Source organism: Phyllostomus hastatus, unplaced genomic scaffold, assembly GCF_019186645.2.
Source record: "Phyllostomus hastatus isolate PE091 unplaced genomic scaffold, TTU_PhHast_1.1 phas_contig_98, whole genome shotgun sequence".
Taxonomy (NCBI): Eukaryota; Metazoa; Chordata; class Mammalia; order Chiroptera; family Phyllostomidae; genus Phyllostomus; species Phyllostomus hastatus.
This window is the reverse complement of record NW_025333999.1, coordinates 6,908,128-6,931,168: the sequence shown is the minus strand read 5'-3', so window position 1 is coordinate 6,931,168 and position 23,041 is coordinate 6,908,128. Positions and strand designations below refer to the sequence as shown.

The 23,041-nt window shown below is 47.0% G+C and overlaps 2 protein-coding genes across 9 annotated transcripts in view; one reads left to right on the top strand and one right to left on the bottom strand.

Moving 5' to 3' along the window:
• The window catches only part of SUGP2 (SURP and G-patch domain containing 2), a 61,528-nt gene that overhangs the window by 2,424 nt on the left and 36,063 nt on the right, over positions 1 to 23,041 (top strand). For 5 of the 6 annotated variants that reach the window (XR_006787467.1, XR_006787466.1, XM_045853509.1 and 2 more), the window contains exon 1: positions 22,928 to 23,013. The exons of the other annotated variant lie outside the window; for it this stretch is intronic. The gene's annotated coding sequence lies outside the window, so the exon portion shown is untranslated. Of the gene's footprint in view, positions 1 to 22,927; positions 23,014 to 23,041 lie in introns of those variants that run through there. 6 annotated transcript variants of the gene reach the window in all.
• ARMC6 (armadillo repeat containing 6) lies at positions 782 to 22,979 on the bottom strand. 3 transcript variants are annotated; one of them, XM_045853512.1, is made up of 9 exons: positions 22,841 to 22,979; positions 21,815 to 21,946; positions 16,091 to 16,256; positions 14,885 to 14,967; positions 7,331 to 7,904; positions 5,546 to 5,691; positions 4,527 to 4,658; positions 4,043 to 4,180; positions 782 to 3,138 (listed from the first exon to the last, which is right to left on the bottom strand). In XM_045853512.1, exons 3-9 carry the CDS (start codon positions 16,215 to 16,217, stop codon positions 2,926 to 2,928), a joined length of 1,413 nt encoding a protein of 470 aa, XP_045709468.1. In that variant the 5' UTR covers positions 16,218 to 16,256; positions 21,815 to 21,946; positions 22,841 to 22,979; the 3' UTR covers positions 782 to 2,925. The 3 variants fall into 3 exon arrangements, with proteins under 3 accessions (XP_045709468.1, XP_045709467.1, XP_045709469.1); XM_045853511.1 differs by having other exon boundaries at positions 21,815 to 22,084; positions 22,708 to 22,846; XM_045853513.1 differs by having other exon boundaries at positions 22,708 to 22,844.

Below are 23,041 nucleotides of genomic sequence, written 5' to 3'. Positions count from 1 at the left end.
AAGACCAGAGAGCCATTTGCCCAAGGTCAGATTAGCAATGTTGGCAACAGAGGAGGTGACAGAGGCAGAATGAGCTGGGTTCTCATCCTGCTGTGGCCCCACCAAATGTCAGTGAAGTCTATTTCTCATCTGGATGATGAAGTTCACAGGTCCTGCCTCTCTGAAATATGTTTGTAACCCCAGAGCCTAGGCCCTTCCCTGGCTGAAGGGACATATCCTAGATACAACAGGGACTAAGCCAAGCCCAGCTGGTCTCACTCAGTCTCCCAGAGGCTCTGAGAGGCCTGGCCACTCAATCAAGAGTACCCAGCAACAGAGGCACGGCCTGAATGTGCCGGCACCTCCCTTGCAGTGGTGTCCCCCTCATCCCACATTCTGATGTCATCAACAATGTTGATGAGAGCTCCTTACAGGGGTGCTGTGCTGGGCACCCCCCAGCCAGGCCTTGTAGGGAGCTATGGCCCAGTGCAGTGACACACACTTAGCCCATTTTCAGGTGAGGAGGCCAAGGCTAACCTGAGGTGGCAGAGCAGTGACTAGAACTCATACATGGGCAACTTCTATGAAATGTACGGAGTTCAGCTGGGTGTGGGATACCCAGCCTGAGGACATCCAAACAGGCCCTCAGCACACCCACTGAAGATGCCCATTTCTTCAGGCTAAGGTGGGAAGAACTGATAAACAGGAGTCACCCCTCCCTAAAACCCGCAGCTGTAGGAAGGCTGGCCAAGAGCCCAGGGGAGGGCCCTAGGCTGTGGAAGAGGCCTTCTCTCCAACTACCTTGTGTACTTATTAATTTATTCAGGTATACACTCAGAAACGTTTACAGGAAGCTGGAGCAGAATGGGGAGAGAGGAACCTACCCACATGGGCGGGGGGCAGACAAACAGGAAAGCATACAAAGGGACCTCAGATGGTGTCAGAGATCAGAGGCATAGCACAAGGGGTGATGGGATTGTAGTACTGAGGAACAGAAAGGGCAGAGGGAAGGGTGCTCCAAACAGAGGGCATAGCACATGCAAAGGCCCTGAGGCGGGGAGGCTGGTGTGACTGGAATTATGATTAAAGGAGAACACGGGGAAGATGATGGTGGGGAATGGGCAGGGCCTGCAGTCTAGTTTGGTTTTATGAGAAGAGTAACGGGCAGCCACGGGTGAATTGAGAACAGAGCTGGGGCAGGAATCACAGGATAGCACTTCAAGCTTCCTCAGAAACTGCCTGGCAGCATCCATGCCCCCATGTGACAGATGAAAAAAGACAAAGATCACAGGACCTGAGGGCTACCCCATGGTCATAGAACTGTTCCAAGGTTACACATGTTGCCAACCCAGAAGTCAAAGTCAGGACAGCCTAGCGTAAGCAAGGGGTCCTTCTCTGAAACGCTGGCCAAGTCCCTGGTGAGGGGAGTCAGGGCACAGTGAGTGGGGCAGAGGTCCATGTCAGTCCCACTGAGCTGGCAGCACACGCCCAGCTAGAAACAGGGGAGACATGGACACAACAGGGAGGTGGGACCAGGGTGATGCTTCAACAGATATTTGTATCAGCCAATATCCATGAAAACCAGGAACTTTCTGGGAAAGAGGCTTGAGCTGACATGAAGAGTGGAAATGGGGCCTTTCTCAGGCTAGAAGAAGTGAATGACCAGCACAGAAGCGGGGATTCCGAGAGAGGAAAGGGGTCAGATGCGATACCTGGAGCCCAAGGGTCTTGAGGCTGCTCTGACCCTGACTGGGCCATGTGAAATGCATGAGCTGCCAGGTGACCACAAGCTACCCCTGAGTGTGACTGCAGAGAAGGAGAGCTAATTCTGCCAGGCATAGCTGTCTGGGGACCCTAAGAACACTTGGGAAGTAATGTGGGCATCAGGAATAGTAACAGTGATGTTTATCCTACAGATGGGAAACTGAGGTTCAGAGAGAAAAGGCAGGCTGCCCGAGCCACCCAGCAAGCAAGGACCTCAATGTGGTCAGGAGAGAGAGTGCAAGAGGGTCCTCCTGGGGTGACCAACGTGAAACTAAGACAACCAGGCACCTTCCATGTCCTAGCTCTGCTCCAACACTGAGTGGGGCTATCTGTCCCTCCACTCCATTTTACAGATCAAATGGAAGCTCAGAGAGGCTAAGTCACTTACTGAAGGCCACATAGCTGAGTCGGGGCTGGATACTGAGCCCCCCCAGCTCCCCAAGACAATGTATGCTCAGGACAAGTAACAACTCTGGTGCTTGCAGACCCCAGACTCATGCCAACCATGGTCCCAGCCACCTGTCTGTCAGTAATATCAGTTCCTATATCCCAGGCTGTTCTCAAAACCTCTCCACTTTCCTCAGACTCCATGGTTTACCCAAACATCCACCCTTCCTATTCTCTGAGACCACTGGCTGAAGCATCCCCACAGCGCCATGGAAGAGAGCCCTCTATCCTTCAACTAACGGTCTTTTATTACCAGGCACTGTTGGCTGGCCTGGGGCCCCAGAGATGGACCAGCCTCAGTCCCTGCCCTCTGGCCAGGAGAGCAAGGTATCTTTGACCCAGGTCAAAAAGATACAGGTGAGAAAAACAGGAACAGGGAAAGAAATGGACTTGAAGAGGCCAGAGCAGGATCCCTGCCCCACTCTGAGACTGGCCAGTATGGCAGCCAAATTTTAGATAGCACTTTGCCCCAGGCAGTGCAAGGCCCTTCTGGTAGGAAAGAGCTGGAGGGATGGGTAGGATGGGTGATACCAATGCTGTTGGCTGGTGAGGGGAGCACAGGACCCAGTGTAGACACCTTACCATTGCTCCCTCAGCTTGTACCTGGTGCCAGTCAGAAAACACCTCTCGCTGAGTTGGGGGAGGAATCTGCAGGACAGATTGGCAGGACATGGATCTCCCCTTTTCCTGAGTCACATGACTCACCCAGAGTCTCAGGCCCAGACTGTGGCTGGGTCATGGTGCTAGGTTGCCCTTCTGGCCAGTCCACAGCTCTCGGAGCTCTACATGGCAGCCCAGGTCCCGCAGGGCAGCCTTGGCCACATCCTCGCAGTCTCGGTGGGCAACTCGGGCCTGAACAATGAGTGCTTCGGCCCCCAGGTCCAGGATGAGCTGTGAGAAGGCCTGGCTTCGGGCCACTAGGTTTCGGATCAGCATGCAGGCCTGTTTCTGGAAGGAAGAGCAGAAGGTAAAGGCTGTCAGCTGGTCTGTGGGGCCCTAGGGTGGCATCCACTCTGACCTTGAGGTTACTCCCATAACATACTAGTTCAACCATGACCACAGCCAGCATTCAGCAGGTGCTATGCTATGACTCATCAGGCCAAATGCATTCTTTCATTTCATCCTCTCAGCAGCTCAGGAGGCAGGGCAAATCCCCAATTTCCCAGGTGAAGAGACAGAAGTCAAGGGCTCAGTAGGCGGAGCTGACCCCTCAGGTATAGATCCTCAGTCTCAGAGTCTGGCAGGGGCCTCAGGGGAGGAGGCAGCAAGACAGAGAAGAGGGGCTATGCACAGGGCCCATCTGTCAATTACATCGGTACTCCTTCTGCTAACATTTGCACCCTGCATATCTGCTATGCATGGGTGCCTAGAAGTACCCCAATAAGGCTTCCACTACCAGTGGGAGAGCAGATGAGAAGCAGATGAGGTGTGAGGGTCTCCTGGCTAGGGCAGTCAGGAGAGGACAAGGTAATGGGCCAGCCAAGAGCATAGTGTCCTGGAAGAAGGACCAGGAAGGAGAAGCGTGGGTTTCAGCCAGGGCGTGCATATGGCTTTGCCTGCAGTTCAGCCCTGAAGACTCCCCAGTGAGGCATGGAAAGCAGTCCAAGGTAGGTGGAACCACCCCAAATCCTAGCAGAGCCCCATCTGTTCTCTCCCATTACCTCCTCCTCCCCAGAGCATTACAAAGGGCTGTTGGGGAAAATCAAATGCAGGAAGCACAGAGAAACAGGGACAGTATACTATGAAGGATGCTATGTAGCTGCAGGACTATAGGAGATGGGAAAGAATAAGAACCCACAAAGCTTGGGCCATAATGGGGATGGGGACAGGGACAAGGATGTCCAGCTCCCACCTGCACGCCAGCCTCCTTTGGATGTGCCTTCATTGCCTCCAGTGCAGCCAAAGCCCCTCCACCCTTCACGATGACCTGGCTGTTCTCTGGTTTGCGCAGGGCCAGGACACACATGGCTGCACAGCTCTGTTCACACACCTGCAGGGTGGGTCACAAGGATGGCTGAGACCAGGCCAACAGACCCCTGCCATTGCCAACTTCCCAGGTGAATGCCCCAAGGCCTCACCTGGATAGACCACTGTCAGTCCAGGTGTGTATAGGACCAGTAGTAACAGGAACAGTATCAGGGTGACAAAAACCAAGCTCTTCTGCTCCACTTCTACCCTGCTTGCCCAGCCTCTCATTTGCCAGGCCCCTCATCCACCCTCCTTCTCCCTGCTCCTCTCTTATCCCAACTTGAGGAAACAGAAGAGCATCACTCAGATATAGTGACTAAGCTGGGATTCCAGGCACAATGCCCCACCTCGTGTGCCCCGGGTGATACCTGGGGGCTGGTCAGATGCCGGGTCATGGCAGCCACAATGCACTCTGTCCCTCCTGCACGGACAATGGCATCCTTCACATCATCGTTGCCCGCAATGGCTCGTAGGGCACTCAGCACCTGCTTCACAAGGTCCTATATGGAGGGTACAAAGGGGGTCACCCCTGATGCAGCCAGCCTCCTTCCCATAGATCCAGGCCTAACTGTTTGGTAGCTGTATTGTGGAAGGGGTTATTTAATGAAGGTCTGGGGCTGTTCAGCAGTCTGAACAACAGCTGGGGCTGCTCTAGGGCACTCAAGCGGCATGTAATAGCAGGGTTACTACTCACTATATAGGGAAGGCAGCGAATGTGGACCCTGCAGTTACAATGACCTTGACTTCCCCCCACCAAAACACAAACACAAAGCGGGGTCATTGGCTCAGGTCAGCAATCAGAACAACAGGGCCCTCTGGCCTCAGCTGCAAGCTAAGGGTAGGCACTGACTAACCTGACTGGTTGTTGTCACTGGGAGGGGTCAGGGACAGCAGGACCATTGCTGCCAGCAACCAGGATGCCAGGCTCTAGTCTAGGCATGTGGAAAGGGAGTTGGTAAGTGACTGGTATATGAAGTAATGATGGGTCAGAATTCCTGCCCTGTTAAACAGATGGGAAAGGCCAGGTAGTGAGGGACAGGCCTCACTCAAGCATCACACAGTTGAGCTGAAGTCTGGGTCAGCTCCAGTGACACCCACTACTGCTCCTTCTAATCTTGGTAGAAAATATTGAATATAAAGGCGCTAAAGGATAGTTACAGAGGGCGGGGTGGGGAGGTTGTCTGCCCCAAAACTCTAGTTCCCACCTATGGGTCAATGAGAAGTGGAAACCACATTTTGGTTCTAAGATCAGCAGACAAGCCAGGTGACTCAGGCTGGGATGGCTGGCAGGGGCCCAAAAGGGCAGAGTTCCCTGGAAGGCTGGAGCCTTCCCTAAGCGTGGAGAAAAATGTCAAATCTGAATCCTAAGACAGTTCTGGATGCCCACCTGGTGGTCGATGCAGTCAGCCAACAGGGCCATCAGGACACCAAGGCCCCCAAGGTCTACGACCTCCTGGCAGAACTCATTGCGAACAGCCAGACGGGACAAAGTGCTGCAGAGCTCACTCAGGATGCTGGGGTTGTCAGGGAATGCTGCAGAGAGGAAGAGAGGGGAACTGGGAGGTTAGGATGGGGCAGAGGACCAGCCACAGCTCTGAGCTACCGGTCCTGGTTCAAATCCTGTTCCGCCCTCTGCCTGGGAGGGTGGCTGCCTATATCAGGAGAGCCTCAGCAAATACCAGGGGCTCTCTGGACCTGTAGCAGCCCCTGCTGGCTGCTGGAGAAGATACTAGATATCTCACGCCCCCAACCTCCTGCTCCCTCCACCTCCTCACCATGCCCTAGATAAATTCCGGACCAACTGATGGTGTCACCTAAAAAAAGAAAACCATAATAGTGCTATAATAAAACATCCAAGACTATTTTTATGATCTTGGGGTGGGAATGACCTTTCTAAGTGCAACAGGAAACCCAGAAACCATAGAGAGACATATGGATAGAGCTGACAAGGCAGAATTGAACAAAAACATGAAGACTGAGCTCAGAGGCACAGGGAGGAGAGGCTGCACTGAGGCCAATATGGGGTGGGGAAGGGATAGTGAGCCAAAATTTACAGAATTAACGTGATAGTTCGTCAGCTCTTGTGCCCCAGTGACTCCATGAGAGCTAATCTGGGTGTGCCATGGAGGTATTCTCTAAACATGGTGACATCCATCTGCCTTTAAGGAAAGTAAAGAACCCTGGATGGTCTGAGTGGGCCTCATCTAATCAGCTGAAGGCCTTACAGAGAAACTGAAGTCTCCCTGAGGAGAAAGAAGCACTCCTGTGGACTGTGGTGTCAGTTCCTGCCCCACGGATTTGACTTGAAAGCCCTATAACCATGTGAGCAAATTCCTTGGAATAACTGTCATTATATATCCACATATCCTACTGGTTGTGTCTCTCTGATAGAACCCTGACTGAAATGAGCTCCTGTAAATAAACGAGAAAGATGCAAATGACCCCTCGTAAAAGCAGCCTGACTTCCAAGATGATCAGGACCTGTTTCTGCAGTCAGCCAACAGGGCCATCAGGACACCTTCTCCAGGGGTGTGGAGGTGAAACTGAGGCAGGCCCACCTCCCTGGCAGACAGGGACAGAGTCCTGCACACAGACCTGGCTATGATGCCAGAGCCTCAGGCAGTCCAGGAAAGAAAACTCATTCTTCCACTACCTTCAGTACACTAAACCCGTCATGCCTTTTTTGGTGGGTGCACTGGACATGGGGCTGGAGCTTTGGGGTCTGAATGCCAGCTCTGTGACCTCCTGTGGCTTGCTTACTATGGTTACTCTGGAGTCAGGAACACGTACATGCACAAGAATTTGTGGCCAAGTTTGAACCAAAATGTAAAACCACTACCTGGAACCAATCATGGTGAATGCAGCAACACTTCCCCCATCTTTGGGAAACACCCTTGTTTTTCTCTTTGGGGAGCTCTCCCTTTCCCGCTCCCAATTTGGTTAGACAGAGCCAAGCCCCCTCCCCAAATGGCTTTAGACATGTTCATATGACTCAGTCATGGCCAATGAGCACTGGCCTGAAACTTTCCTGGAATAATTGGAAGTAAGGATACTGATCCACAAGGGCTATCATGTGGGTGGGATAGAGCCAAGACATGCAAGGTGAACCTAGATCCACATGCCTGAAGCAGTTCTAAGCCCTGACTCTAACTCTTGCCACATTTGCTCCTACCTTTGGCAGCCTCAATGAGCACCTTCAAGCCTTTGTTCTCCTGCACGATCATCTTGGCATGGTCGTGGGCATGGCCGAAGGGCACGCGAATGTCATCATCAAAAGTCATGATGCGGAGGCCCCAACAGGCCTCCCTGACCACATCAGCACAGTGGCTGTGCCGAGTGATGGCACCAGTCAACAGGGGCAGCACACCAGCCTTCACCAGATTCTGCCGATTCTGTTCGTGTTTCAAGCAGGCATGGCGAATGCAGCGGATCCCAGTGCAAATCAGATCAGTTGCGTCAGCATTCTGGGCCAAAGTAGCCACCAGCAGCTTTAGGCCCTGGGTGTCTAGGAGATCGGGTTGGCCATCGATCAGGGCTGACAGGGCGTTAAGGACCTGGAGCACAAGTCTCTGGTCACCTGCTGCAGCCAGCTTCCAGGCGGCAAGGACGATGGGGTAGGCACCCTTCTGAGCTGCCAGAAAGCGGCAGGCTCTGTGCTGTTTGCACTGCTCACAAAAGCGGGCAAGTTGCACTGACACCTCCTGGGGGCGACAGCAAGCCACGGACTCCTGCAGGTCTTCCAGAGCCTATGAAACACGGGAGAAACCTCAATGTCAGCTCAGCCCAAAGAGGGCCACAGTGATAGTGCTGCACTCCTGCAGGATCCCCTCCCCTGGGGTCTGGGCCTGCACTGGAAGTTCTGTGGGGTCAATTCCAGCCATGTTGGCTTCCACACCTGTGCTTTTAGGAGCCTTGGGCTCCAGCCCTCTCAGTATCCCTGCCAAGGAGCCATATACACAACTGTAGATGTATTAAATATTCTAATGGGAGAGGTTCCAAGCAAGACCAACAGAACTGTCCAGCTGAGCTCATCAACCGAGCAGAATCCTAAGAAACAATAAAATGGCTGTTGTTTGGGGTTGTTTGTTATGCACCCATAACTTAACCAACACACCCTCCAATGGCCAGCTCTCCAACGAAGCTGCAAGCTGCCTTTTCTAGACCTGCTCACACCACATTTCTCCTGTCTCTCTCATTCACTCCACAAATATTTACTGAGGATCTACAAAATAAAACCAGTGTACACATAGCTGATTCACTCAAATTCAGCTCTAAACCCCTCGGGGAAAAATAATAATGAAAGAAAGCAACCTAAACAGGACAGACAAGTCTAGCTGCTATTCAACTCCATGACCTCAATGCCTGCCTGATTAGGAGCGTTAAGATAAACCCATACCCCTGGAGCTTCTGAAATCACTTGTACCCTACCCAGTGAAAGGCAGTTCTATAGATACCATCAGCCCAAAGGGCTTTAATTTTGTTCAACTGTCCTGAAAGTCAAGGATGCCTGTCAGCCAATCTCACTAAACTAGATTTCTGGAGTTAACTGAGTATATGTTGCAATAAAGCAGAATATTAAGATAGGTTAAGATCAGAATAGTGTCTTGAATAGTTATTCCTCCAAAAAAAGATTCATGCATGGCCAAAAAGCACAGGAAAAGGTGCTCCACATCACTAATCACCAGGGAAATGCAAATCAAAACCATGAAATACCATCATACCCTTCAGGATGGCTACTCTCAGATCAACAGAAAAGAGGGGGGCATGACACCCAGAGGTTGGCAAATGCCCAGTTGCCACCAGGTACCCACAGTGGCTTCAGTGGCTCATGTGGAGGCCTGGCTGTGGCCTTGGCAGGAAGGCCTCCCTGATGCCAATTGGGGCTCTGTGGAACAGGAACAGAATAGAGGTTGGGCCCAGGACCATGGGCCAGGTAGTATGCTGATGGGCAGCTTGCCCATGCAGAATGGATGTGGCATTGGTGGAGATGGATGTCCTAGAGCAGCAATTTTCAACCACTGTGCTGCAGCACACTGGTGTGCTATGAAGAATTAAAACACAAGCCCTGGCTGGGCAGCTCAGTTAGTTAGAGCATCGTCCTGAGACGCCAAGGTTGCGGGTTCTATCCTTGGTCAGGATACATAAAAGTATCAACCAATGAATGCATCAATAAGTGAAACAACATATCGATGTTTCTCTCTTTCTCTCAAATCAATAAATAAAAAATAAAAAGATCCGTATTACATTCCTACAGATCATGGTCCATTAACCTATAACTGCTTCTGGAATGTTCTGAGAAGCTTCATCTTCCAGAGTGCTTAGGCTTCTGCTACTGCAAAGAACATTATTAAAAGAAAGAAAAAAGACCCTGGCTGGTGTGGCTCAATGGACTGAGTGCCAGCCTGGGAACCAAAGGGTCACTGGTTTGATTCCCAGTCTAGGGTACACACCTGGCTACAGGCCAGGCCCCCAGTAGGGGGCACATGAGAGGCACCCACACACTGATGTTTCTCTCCCTCTCTTCCCCTCTCTAAAAATACATAAAATCTTTTAAAGAAGAAAAAAAATAATTAAAACATGCAATACTTGAGTATTTAGTCAAGGGTACTGATCTCTTTTCCCTTAGATTGTCAAATAAAAAAATGAAATAAAAATAAAATTTTTAAAAAAGCAAAAAAAAAAAGTATTTAAAATAGGAGCTATTCTGTATGTAAAGAAAGGCAGGGTAATAATAAAAATTTTCAAAATGACAACAGCCAACACAACAATAGCCATCCAGTGTGAATGAATCAAAATTTTACCTATATTTTTGTAAGATCAGCAAAATATATATTTTTTGGTGTGCTGCAGAATTTTAGTATGTTATGTCTGCCATGAGATAAAAAAGGTTGAAAATTGCTACCCTAGAGGAACAGAGTTTCATGCTATTTTCCTCTTCTGCCTCTGATGCAGAATTTAGTACTGTGGTTGGATAATTAGAGAACATTATCATGGGTGAAAGTTTCAGTTATTACAGATAAATTTCATGGACAAGTACTACCAGGAGTTTGAAGACACAGAAGAGCATAAAATCACCTACACACCTATTTTGAACAAATATATTTCTTTAGTAGAAAAGTATATTGAAGAACAGGCAGGAGAGGATTCCTGGATTTAACATGTCAGCCTACACAACAACTTAGCACCATAAAGATGAAGTGGCTGGTGATATATTCAACATGCTGCTCACACTTACCAATTTTCTGGCTTTTAAAGAAATATTTCTGGACTTAAGCAGTGGCTTATTGGTAACTTCATTGAGCAAATCATCTTCTAGGCCAGAAACTCCCTAGCAGAATCTGCAGCACTAGGTTGCACCTCCAGAAAATAACATTTTTCTGGACATCAGTAGCACAGTGTACTGGGAGAGGCTCTGTTCTGCAACTCCTCACTAATGTCAAGTATTGATGGGTCAGAAAAAATTACCTGACCCTCCTGGCATCCATTTCTTCAGAAAACCTTGTGTTCAGTAACCCTTGTGTTCAGTACTCCTCTCTAAATGGACATCTCAGGGGCTTGAATCAGGCTCCTCTGGAGCAAGTCCATATCTAGCATTCCACCTGCAGGGACTTCCCCAGCATACATGTTGGTGTGTCAGCATGAAAGTTTTAGTCCTTCAGCCTCAATGGGGTTTTTACTGTTTGCCACATTTATCTGAAGTATTGCTCAAGCCAGCTGCCTGTCTTGAACTTTCTGGAGCTCCTACTGTTACAGTAAGTCTTAGCTGCAGGAATGAACTAAGAGAGATGTCCTTTACCTAAAAGCTACATGGTAAAGTCAATTATTAGTCTTACCACAGCAGAAGACACAGTGATACAAGGACTGTGTCTTTTGCTGGTTCTGATGTAGTACCACTGTTTCTAGTACTCTCTTTTAAGCATTTTTAAAAAAATATTTTTATAGATGAATATTCAAGCTAACTTGGAACTTCACGATGACCCACTTGAAGATCAAAGTATTATACGCTGTGTGCTTTTTAGTTGTTAGTGCTATGAAAGTGAAAATGCTTTCTGTGTTGGCACTCCTGTTTTACTGGGCACCACTGAATGTGTGCTTACGCTGGAAGTAAACTAAAGGTATCCTTCTCTCCTTTTCTTATAGCATGTTAAATGTGCAGGTTTGCTTAGATTTTTTTGCTTAGTTCATTAGGTTTTATACTGGGGTAGAGGGTCTGCAATTCCTTCTTCCTGTCAAAGCCTTCTTATTAAAACAGTGTTCTACTAGTTTAGCTCAGCAGGAATAGGAGAGGGCTTTACTGCTCATCTGTGTGCTTTGATTTAGTACATTTACTTAGTACAATGTTTGACAGGCTACCACTGACCAGAAAACATGGATCTCACATCCCTAGAAAGAAGAAATATAGTTCAGTTCTTAAGGTATATCTTAGATATTTTTTTTCAAGTAAAAATAAGAATCTGTACAGACTTTTCACTTGGGTGTTCTGGTTCTAAAGGATGAGCTATAGGCTATGTGTTTTCTGTACTGATGTGGCATTTATCGTACACAATACTTTTAATCAAAGTATTCTGTATCATGATTAAAATTTGAGGTGTTTTGCAAGAACCATGGTTCTAAAAAAACAAACAAACAAAGAAAAAAAAAAAGAAAGAAACCCAGAAAATAACAAGTGTTGGTGAGGACATGAGGAACTAGAGCCCTACACATTGGTGGGAATGTGAAATGATGTAGCCACTTTGGAAAACAGTCTAGTGGCTCCTCATAAAATTCAGTATAGAAATACCATATGATCCAGCAATCCCACTTCTGGGTATACACTCAAAAGAATTTACAGCAGGATCTTGAAGAGATGTGTGTATATCCATGTTCATAGCAGCATTACTCATAAGAGCCAAAAGGTGGAAGCAACTCAAGTATCTAGCAATGGATGAAGGAATAAACAAAATGTGGTCCATCCACACAACAGAATATTATTCAATTTTAAAAAGAAAATTCTGACACATGCTACAACATGGATAAACTTGACATTATGCTCTGTGAAATAAGCCAGACACAAAAGGACAAATACTGCAAAATTCCACTTACATGAAGTTCCAAAAGTAGTCAGACTCATAGAGACAGAAAGTAGAATGGTGAGTGCCAAAGGCTGGGGGAGGTGCGAATGGGGAGTTAGTATTTAAGATAGGCAGAGTTTCAGTTTGAGAAGATGAGGAAATTTTGGACATGGATGGTGGTGATGGTACACAATGATGTAAATGCACTTAATGCCACCAAACTATGTACTTGAACAGTTAAGATAATAGAGTTTATGTTGTATATATTTTGCTACAAAAAAACAAAAACAAAAGTTGCAACATTTTAGCAGGAACCCTACAAGAAACTTGAAAAGCATATACTGTGTTAAGTCATTGAGAACACATAACCAGAGTTATACTTACTCTATATTCAGTCTGCTAAGAGAGGAAAAGAAAATGAGCAATACTTGCACACTGGTATCCACCAAATTTATGGGAACTCCCTTCTTGTCCTGGATCTTATCATAATGCCAGGTCTCTGAGTCAACTGGTTAAGGTGGTTGTCTTCATGGTTCCTAGGTGCTGCCTGTGACCCCAAACCCCCACTGGTGGGCTTAGCAGAGGACAGTTGATAATGTGAAGGTGGCAGAGCCAGCTGTGTCCCACCTGTGACAACTCAACATGGTGACAGGGCTTTGTCCACCAACCATGGGGTCATTTTCTCTGTGACTGACGGATTTTATCCTGCAACTTCCCACATATAAAACTAGCCAGGCTCACTTTCTATTCAGAGAGTTCCAAGTTTCATCTTGGTTTTATTTCTACAAGCCTGTTTGCAATACTCCATAATTCTAGCAGATTCATTTCAAAAGGCATCACAAAGGTGACTTTTTCTCATGTATCAGAACCATGACACACAAACAGAGCTCAATGGTGCCATGGTGTAAGAAGGGTTTGGTTCAGCTGCAAGGTGAGAATAAGGGCTGAGAGATGCCAACCTCAATGTGTATGGCACCACCCCCAGGGAAGAGTGAGAAAGAGGCTGGTAAGATGTAAAGGACAGAGACTTTCAGATTTTACTATAAATGCTTGAGTATTGCTTCACTCTTTTATGCCAAGAATATATTCACATTCTTCTTCTGTAATGAATAAAATTTTCAAAGTGAAATTAAGAATAAAAGAGCAAAGGCTGTAAACAAACAAGAATCTCCTATACTGCTGGTAAAAGACCTCCTAGTCATTCTCTGAGCTTGGCTTCCCTGGGAGAGGGACCTGGGTCTGGGTCCCAGCTCTGCCCCTCATTGACTGTGACCATAGGTGAGTCATTTATTCTTGGGAAGCCTCAGATTCCTGATTAGCAAAATGGGCTAATCGCAGATTGTGATAACACGGTTTAAGTATTTAGCACAATGCTGAGCACTTCACAAATGCTGACCGCTAGAGATCATTGTTACTAAGATCCTTCATGTATAAAGGGCATCTACAAATCAATAAGAAAAGAAGATAAACCACTCAAAAGAAAAATTGCCAGAATACAAGCTTATTTTAAAATACATTCATCCTTGCCAGGCCAGTGTGTGGCTCAGTTGTTTGGAGCATCATCCCACAACTGCAAAATCGCAGGTTTGATTACTGTCAGAGCATATACCTAGGTTCCAGGTTCAATCCCCTGTCTGGGTGGGTACAATCCCCAGTCTGGGAGCGTACAGGAGGCAACCAACCGATGTTTCTCTCTTTCCCTGCCTCTCTCACTTTCTCTCTTTCTAAAAAAAGCAATTAAAAAAATTTCTTAAGCTGGGGATAAAAAAATAAAATAAAATACTTTCATCCTTACTAGTGAAGAAAGTCAAAAGAAAACAATAGGATGATTTTCACAAAACTTCTGCAAGGCAGGAGATGGTGAGTACTCTGAGGACAGGAAGAAGTAAGCATCTTGCCTTAGAGCTGGGATCACACCCAGGACTATCTCCTTCAACTTCTTTCATCACTACACTTCCTTGCTGCCAGGAGAGTCATTTTATTCTCTTTGGATCTCAATTTCCCCACCTGTAAAATGGGGATAATAATCCCAACCTTGCAGGTGGTCTTTGGGAGAATAATTGAGATAGCACAAGGAAAGCACCTTGCACAGAACTGAGTCCACTTTTGGTGGAACCTTCTGCTGTTTTATAACAGCCTACCACTGTTTGATGGATGACCTTAGGAAAAGGACTTAACCTCTGTGAGCTATACCTTCCTTGTTTGGATCACTGGAGGGTGAGGGCAGGCTCTGAGCCTTCATTTCCCTATCAGTAATTCTGGGATAACATCGCCTACTCTACAGGCCAGTTTAAGTGCTAAGGGGACAGGCTATAATGTGCTGGTAGATAGTCAATACTCAATAGGCAACAGCCTCACTATGATCTCACTCTCTCTGAGCAAACTTGGTGGTTGGAAAGTCAGAGAGAGGATCCTGCATGGTGCTGTCCACCCTCAAGAGACCTCAGACATGGATTCAGGGAGCCCTAGCTGCAAAGCAAACTCAGGACCACCTTCACATGCTGGGCAGGCCCTGATCTTCAGAGCCTATATCTGCCATCTGGGAACCAGGGAAAAGGTGCCCCTGACAGACCCTTACAAGATGACACATGTAGGACACTGGACAGGCACTAGAGAGGCACCCAGATGTAGGACCACACATGTAAGCCCTGCCCACATGGGTTGCCCCCTCCTACCTGCAGGATGTCATGTGTGAGCTCCTGAGGTCCATCTTCAGAGACTTTGGGTGCCATCTTTATAATGTTGCTCAGTTCAACCCCTGCAGGAGAGTGGAGGAGTTAGGAAGCACAAGTGATAACCATCATCCCTGTGGGCCTGCCAGGGTCACACCTCATGTCCCTTCCACTGGTTCCACTCACTCGGGACTTCTGGGATCTGCCCAGGTCCCCAATTCTCCCCCTCCTCACCCAGGCCAAACTCAGCAGCCAGGGCCACGTGGAGGTGTGGAATGAAGGGGGAGTATTTGCTCCTCAACCCTGTCCAACTGATGGGAGCAGAGCAATACTGAGGTTGCACACCATCACTGCAGTGAGAGGCACATTCTACCTAGTGGGCTGAGAGAGGAGGGGATCCCACAGTTTTCTCCCTTGGGGCTCCTTTTACTCCTCACCCTGCCTGTATCCCTTCCCTCAATGGCACTTCCAAAAGAAGCCCTCACCATGCAGAACACTTCTGGGTACCTCTCTAGTACCTGTCCAGTGTCCATATCCCACTCTATACCTGAGACACTAGCCCCTGACCTCTGAGCTTAAACCCCTGGGCTCCCTTGCCCTCTGGCATCTGATTGGGTTTGGCCAGTGGGAAGCTAGATTCTTGATCTGGAGTGGAAGGGCGGATATTCGTGCCCAACTCCCTGACTCTGCCTTTGTCAGATAATCCTCGTTCCCTCCTGTGGACTGTCCTGGGGTGGGAGAGGTCCCTACTGCTGCCGGCAGGGTCTCCTAACCCTGCCCACACCACTACAAAAAATCCCTTTTTAACCAGTCCTCTCCATGACCTGGAGAGACACCCACTTATGCCTTCTTAAGCTCAAGCCAGGGTATAGGTGGGGCAGGGAGGCAGGTGGTCCTGTTTCTTGGGATGTGGACAGAAAACACCTTTTCACATAAGTGACAATTAAAATGAGACCCAACTCGAAGGATCCAACCCTACAAATGACTGGGTAAGGTCCACACAAGTAGAGGGTGGAAGCCAGCAAAGTGGAAGCAGGTAGCCAGCCTGCCCAAGTCAGAGCATAGAGAGGGTACAGAGCCCAGGGATGCCATTCCAGGTGAGCTGGGGCCATAGCAAGAAAGCACTATCACATGTTAAGAGTGGTAGACTGGAGAGGACTATTCAGCAAAGACCTGGACCAGGCCTGGGATTGAGCCATGCCACCCTACCTTGTGATTCAAACTGTTCCACAGCCTCTTTCACTGCCTCCTCTGGCCCCATCTCAAATTCCTCAATGTTCTCACGAACAGCTGCATCAAAGGTCTCCTGGGTGATGCGCTTGGAGGCCATCTTCATCCCTTCCTGGTGGGGCTGATAGGTGCCCAACAGATGCTCCTGAGATGAGAAGTTAAAGTGAGAAGAAAGCTTCATTAAGAGCAAGAGGGCAGCTGGGAGCCTGCTCACCACTTAAGGAGCATTTACTGGGGCTGGGGCCATATGAACACCCTGGAAAAATTTTTATAACCTGGATCACAGAATAGAATGATATTCCAACATCACTATAGCTTCTAAAAGTGCAGAGTAAAATGGTTTACTACATTTTATAAGAAAAGGGAATATTAACATAGTATATATTCTCATAATAAAAAATAACAATAAGGATAAAATAGCTTAATATGTTAAAGAATTAAAGCATTACATAAAATAATAAAGTAGTATTATTATATGTAGTTATATACAAAAATGCCTTATATTATTACAATATTACATTATATATTATAACTACATATCATTATAGTTATGTCTATATAATCATAACAAGGCAATGTCATGTTATAATAGTATACTGTTATACTAATAAAAGTTTCTTTTTAAGATTTTATGTATTTATTTTAGAGAGAGAGGAAGGGAGGGAAAAAGAAAAGGAGAGAAACATTGATCGGTGCATCTCCTACATGCCCCCAATGGAGGACCTGGTCTGCAACTCAGGCCTGTGCCCTGACCAGGAATCAAACTGGCAACTTTTTGGTTTACAGTTTGACACCCAACCCACTCAGCCACACAAGTCAGGGTTTACTAATAAAAATTTTAAATAAAAATTAATAAAATAGACTAAAAAAGGGTTAAATCAAAAACTAATAGAAATAGTTACTTTGAGGGAAGACAGAGAAAAGAATGCTGAGGACAGGACTAGAAACTGGATTGTTCTCTGTGAACTTACCTTGTTCTCTTGAACTTAATCTTACCTTACAGGTTTGAATTTGGAGCACATGCAAATGCTTGATGTGGTTAGGAAAAGAAATAAACTAATATAAACCAAAATAAAAAAGGAGTCCTTAAAAAGCAAGAGTAAAATGAAGCCCACAAATCTAACAGTATATCTGCCCTGATCAGACCACTTCATGTGATTTTAAAATGCAGCGATATGACTGTACATTCTTACTAAGATATATGTTAAGGATAGTATAAAATACAAAAGAAAATCTTGAACAGTTTTCAGTAATCATGTTATTAAAATTATTATTTTTACCTGAAACTATTATATATGTAGCAAATAAGTAATACTGTTCATGTCTGTTGGGAACTGCCCTACCTGGTTTCAGGAGCTGTAACCCCCTCATGGCTAAGGCTGAGTGAGGGATCTTGGGGCCATAAGCCACTGCAGAGACAAAGCTTATCTCCCAGGCAGGGGCGCTGCCTCTGCTCCTTTTACTTCATGCTGCCTGGCTCCCAGTGCTTGATCTGTTAGTCAATGATGGGTAAGATTCCTCAAGGGAGGAACAATCTAAGACAGGCATAATAATGGGGGCCTCCAGGGAAGAACTTGGGGGGCTACAGCAAAAGGGGGTGAGGGACCCTCACCCCTCGGCTGTGACATAGCCTGAGTCCTCATTCTGTCTGTGAGAAGTCTCCTAATCTCTTGGCTGCCTTACTTCCCCTGCCTGACTTAAGTCTGAAACAATGCTGGAGATGGGTGCAGCCCTGTGCTGGAAAGGGCAGGTTCCCTAAGGTGATCAGGCCTAAGAAAGAATGCATAAAATCCTATGAAACCTACTTTGCTAATACCCTCAATTTAAATAAGGGACCAAGCAGGAAGTGAGTCTGTTCCTCAAAGTTTTATGGCCCTTTAACTATCTGACCCTGACTCAGAATAAGCCCTCTGAGTTCTTTGAATGTTATCTATTGTTTAATCATTTCTGCCTGACAATGATTGATGAGCTTTATTCCTGTGCAAATTGAACTCAATAAAAACCTGTCAAGGCAAGGGTCGGGGCACTCTCCCCTTGAGAGAGTGGCCACACCGTCCCTTTTCCTCCAAAGGACTCAGTAGTCCATGTGAATTTGTCTCATATCTCGTCCACAATGTCGTGGACCCCAGGAGCCGGGGTCCGTGTCAATGTCATTAGGTACCAGCATAAAAGAAAAAGATTCTAATGTAAGAAAACCAAATAAGTAAAAACTCAGAATTCCTAAATTTGAACTGGAAGTATCAATACAAACTTATGATATATATTCTCTGAAGCAAACAACTCCCCCCTCATTTTTATAGTTGTATCAACTGAAAATACCTAGAGGAAATGACACCACAGCAGCAATGAGCACTTCAAACACCAACTGTGGTCTCTAACCAGCATAACCAAAGCTCCTGGAGAACTGGCTGATTCCAGGTCTGAGCAGGAAATAGGCCAGATGAGCCAGGAGCATCTTGTGAGAGCAGAATGTAAGGAAGCTTCTAAAGACATTGAAGTCATGTCAAAGGACTTGAGCGCTCACTAGCTGAAGACGAGATATGGGAACATTAAAAGAAAATCCAATAGATATCAAAATCAAAATCTGCACATTCACAATAGTATTAAAATAAACCTAACTCATTCTTCTGAAAACTGGCAAATAAAGAAATCAGCATTTGCCCTGGAAAGTGTGGTTCAGTTGGCTGGAGCATCATCCCGTAACCGAAAGGCTGCAGGTTCAATTCCCTGTCAGGGCACATAACTAGGTCATAGGTTCAATCCCTAGCCCGGGCATGAGTAGGAGGCAACCAATGTTTCTCTCTTGCATTGATGTTTCCCCCCTGCCCACCTCCCTTCCTCTCTACTTAAAAGCAATGAAAAAATGTCCTTGGGTGAAGGTCAAAAAAAAAAAAAAAGAAAAAGAAAAATTCTGCTTCCCTCACACAAGTGGATGGATACCAGGTTATAATAAAAGGATATGGGTAAGTTCTGCCTTATAGATGAATTTCAGCTAATCGACCAAACAGGATAGATTTAGACAATGATTCTTGCGGGCTGCAAAACTATGAGGTATAAAATTGATGGGGAACCTGACATCAGGTGGACAGTGTGTGTGTCCACTGAATGATTTCCTGTTATCAAAAGAAAATCCCTATACCACTGCTTCCTGGCCAGAACGAAATGCACCTGTGAAGTCATCTCGCCAAAAACCTTGGACCTGAATCTGACCATGCATCCAGTGGAATTTTGTGCAATGACAAAGTGTTATTTATCTGTGTAGTCCATGTGAGGTTGAGCAATTGAAACATAGTGAGTGCAACCGAGGACCATGCACTATTACTTAATTGTAATTGAATTTAATGTAAATAGCTACAAACGATGAAGGAATATCATATTAAATAGCCCAGCTCTAGATCTGATGGTCCCTGATCAAATTCCTCCATTTTCTTAATGTGGTCTTATAATTTTTTTCTCCTGGTCCACACACCACAGAAAGTCTGTTAGGAGGAAAAAGGCACAGGAGTACTAGGACAGCGGTACTGGATTGTGGCAAGAATCCAAGTGCAAATTTGGGCCCTGAGGGAAAGGGATCACTCTAGCACATGCTCCTTTTTGCAGAGGTGGCACAGGGATGTGACTACTCCATCTGTGTTTGGGCACACACTCCAGGAAAGAGGAGGACAGGCTCTGGGGATGACAGGGGAAGCACACAAATCCCAAGCCTTCCACTTAACCTCATTGTTCTTCAACTGCCTCATGGATGACATGGGAATAAACACAGTGGAAATTCAAGTAGTTCATTCCTAAAAAGCACTTAGAACAGGATTTGGCATACATTAGGGGCTTAATAAACATTACTTATTAGTTCCTTTCATTTGTTGCTGTAGAGGTAAAATGTCCAATTTATTTGTGGAAGTGGGGGCATAAGGGCATCAAATGGCCTACTTGGCACCCTTGCAGACAATTGTCCACTCCTTTCTGCCCCAGAAGAGTCTGTTAAGGGGTTGTTAAGGATTCCAAAGTCAGAAGTGAAGGAAAACAATAAGGATTTTCTGTTTTGAGATAGTTTCTCAGCAGAGAGTCCAGGATGGTGATGGTGGGGTGTTCAATGGCCAGCTCCATGGGACAGAAACTTCCAAGCTGGTGCCACTCCTGGCTCTGCCACCTGACACTGCTTCCACCACACTGGCTATGCTTCAGGTCTGAGTGGGGCGACAGTGAGAGTTCACTGTCACAGAGGCAGTCTTGAAAGGGAATGCATACTTTACAGATGAGGAATCTGAAGACTAGAGAGGGAAGAACCCACCAGAGGTCATGCAAGTAGTAAGAGGCCTGGCCATTGTGCAATCCTGCCTCATTAACACCTCTCCTCCACATGGGTTCTCTGAGGAACTTCTAATATAGGAGAGGGGCATGAGAATTACATAAATTAACTAAAGTTAAACAAAGGTAAGGCAGAGGCCTGCTATGTGCTGCCTGACTACATACTGCCTGACACAGAACTCAGCTGCCTGGAGATGCAAGGAGACCACAAGGAGCCTCTGAAACAAAGATTCCTGCAAAGAGTGACTAATACCTGCTCACCCATACCTTATCATTTATCCATACCATTAAAAAAAAAACAAAAAAAAAACAGACCACAAAATATACCTTGTTAGGGTTAAAGTTAATCCCAACATTTTCTTCCCACTCTGTATTTCCCCATACCAGTAATTTTTCCTAGAAACTACAAACAGATATAAGCAACAACCTCTTGAGGCAGTTGGGGTCTCCCTTCTCTTGCAAGGGAAGTCTACCGCTCTGTCTGTGGAGTGGCTTTTCTTGCTTATGCTCTCTGCTCAATAAACTTGCTTCTGCTTTGACCCCTTGCCTGGTTCACATTCTGAATTCTTTCCTGTGAGAAGCCAAGAACCCTCTTGGCTCCGATTTCCCTTGGAGACTCACCCCTCCAGCATCTCTGTTACCAGGGAGGCCCAAGTTAAAGGGCTCCCACTCTTTTGTTCTTGTCTCGATTGCAAGAGATGAATTCAGGTGAAAGACAATATATAGTAGAAATGACATAGCAAGTTTATTTATGGAATACACTAGAGTATGAAGCTGCAAGCTGGCACCCAACTAGTCTAAGGATATCACCTATTGGGGTTTTATGCTTGTAGCCAGTTTTCCCTCTTCTTCCCTTCTCCAGATCTTGGAATTAACATTTTCAAAGGCTTCCTTTCCCAAATAATAGAAAGGACACACAGGGAATTTCAAAGGCTCCCCTCCTGTGCTCTCATGGTCTCTCCTGTGATCTTCGGAACACCTGAGAATCTTATCCGACTGAGCTCTAGACTGCAGAATGGGTGAGACATGTCTCCCTTACCCTTCCTGCCTTGGTTTGTTATCTATTCTGCCTAATATCTCCACCAGCTCTTCCAGGCCACCTACCTCTGGGAGCCTTCCCTAGTCACTTACATAGAGCCTGTGCACTCTGCCTTGCTCTGTACCCCATCCACCCCACCCTAAGAACCTCCCTCTGCCCAGCCTTGAGCTCCCTGAGCTGGGGAGATCAGTGTCTGGCTCTGGGACCACCCCTGGAGTCCTTCAGGATCTCCTTGGTCTGGCACTGGGTGGGAAACAAAAATATCCATCTGGAGCAAATGAGAAAGATGATGCCTGAGGATGGTCATCTGGGAGCTACCTGAGAAGAGCCCAGGCCAGAAGATGGGGGAAACTACTGACCTTCACAATGGGTTCAAGGTGTTAGGAGGAAAGAAGGGGATTAATAAGGCCTCCAAACTGACATCCAAGGTTCATCCACGAAAATGGTGTACTGTGCTCCGGCTGTTGTAGCTCAGTGGATTGAGGGTGCAACTGTAAAAGAAAGGGTCGCAGGTTTGCTTCCCACTCAGGGCACATGCCTGGGTTTCAGGCCAGGACCACAGTAGGGGGTGTTGGAGAGGCAACCACACATGGATGTTTCTCTCCCTCTCTTCTTTCCTTCTTCTTTCTCTAAAAATAAATAAATAAAATATTTAAAGAAAAAATGGTGCATGGAAACATCAGGGACTATGAATGACTCCTCATCTTTCTCCACCTGCCATACCCACTCTGGTTCAGGCACCATCCTCTCCAATAGGTGGCCTCGCTAGCTCCTCTCTGCCACACCCTAAGCATCTATTCTCCACAAAGACCACGTTACTCACCTGCTCAAAATCCTGCAGTGGTTTCCAACCCTCTCAGAACAAAACCTAGTCTCCTAACCAGCTCTTTTCCTACCTCAACCTTCTTACCTGTGTTACCCTACATCTTTCTCATCCTTCCCAGCTAGCAAGCGACAGCTTTCATAATCACTCTGGTTAAAGTAGCTCCCGTCTCCTCTCCCATCTCTCTTTTGTTATTTGGATATTACCTCTACCTAGAGCGACATGGTTCATTTACTTGTTTGTATTGTCTAACCTCTTCCCCAATGAAATTTAATCTCCATGACAGCTGAACCCAGGCCATTTTATTCTCCACCTTCTCCTCATTACCTAGGACGGGGCCGGGCACACAGCAGGCACTCACTACACAGGTAGTGAATGAATAACTGAATGAAAACACGCGAGGGCCAAGAAAGAGGAGGTTTGTATTACCGGGCGGCTTTTGTAAGAGTCTTTCATTCCTCAAAACCAAGTCCTCGAGGGTTGCCCACAGTCACCAGCCCGACCCGGCAGCGCCCGCTCCCCGTACTGCGCGCGAGGGGTTTCGGCGGCTGCAGCCTCTCACCAGGTCTTCACGGCCACGTGAGAAAAGGTGAGGCTCGCGTCTGGCACCCGCGGCACCGCCTCTGGCCCCTTCCGGCTGCCGTACGCGCGCAGGCGCGCCGATGCCGCCCCGCTTCGGCGTCCCACAGCCGGGCGAATCGCTCCGTGAGTGACCAAGGGCGATTGCTAGCGCAGGTAAAGCCGAAAAGGAAAACAGGTGCGC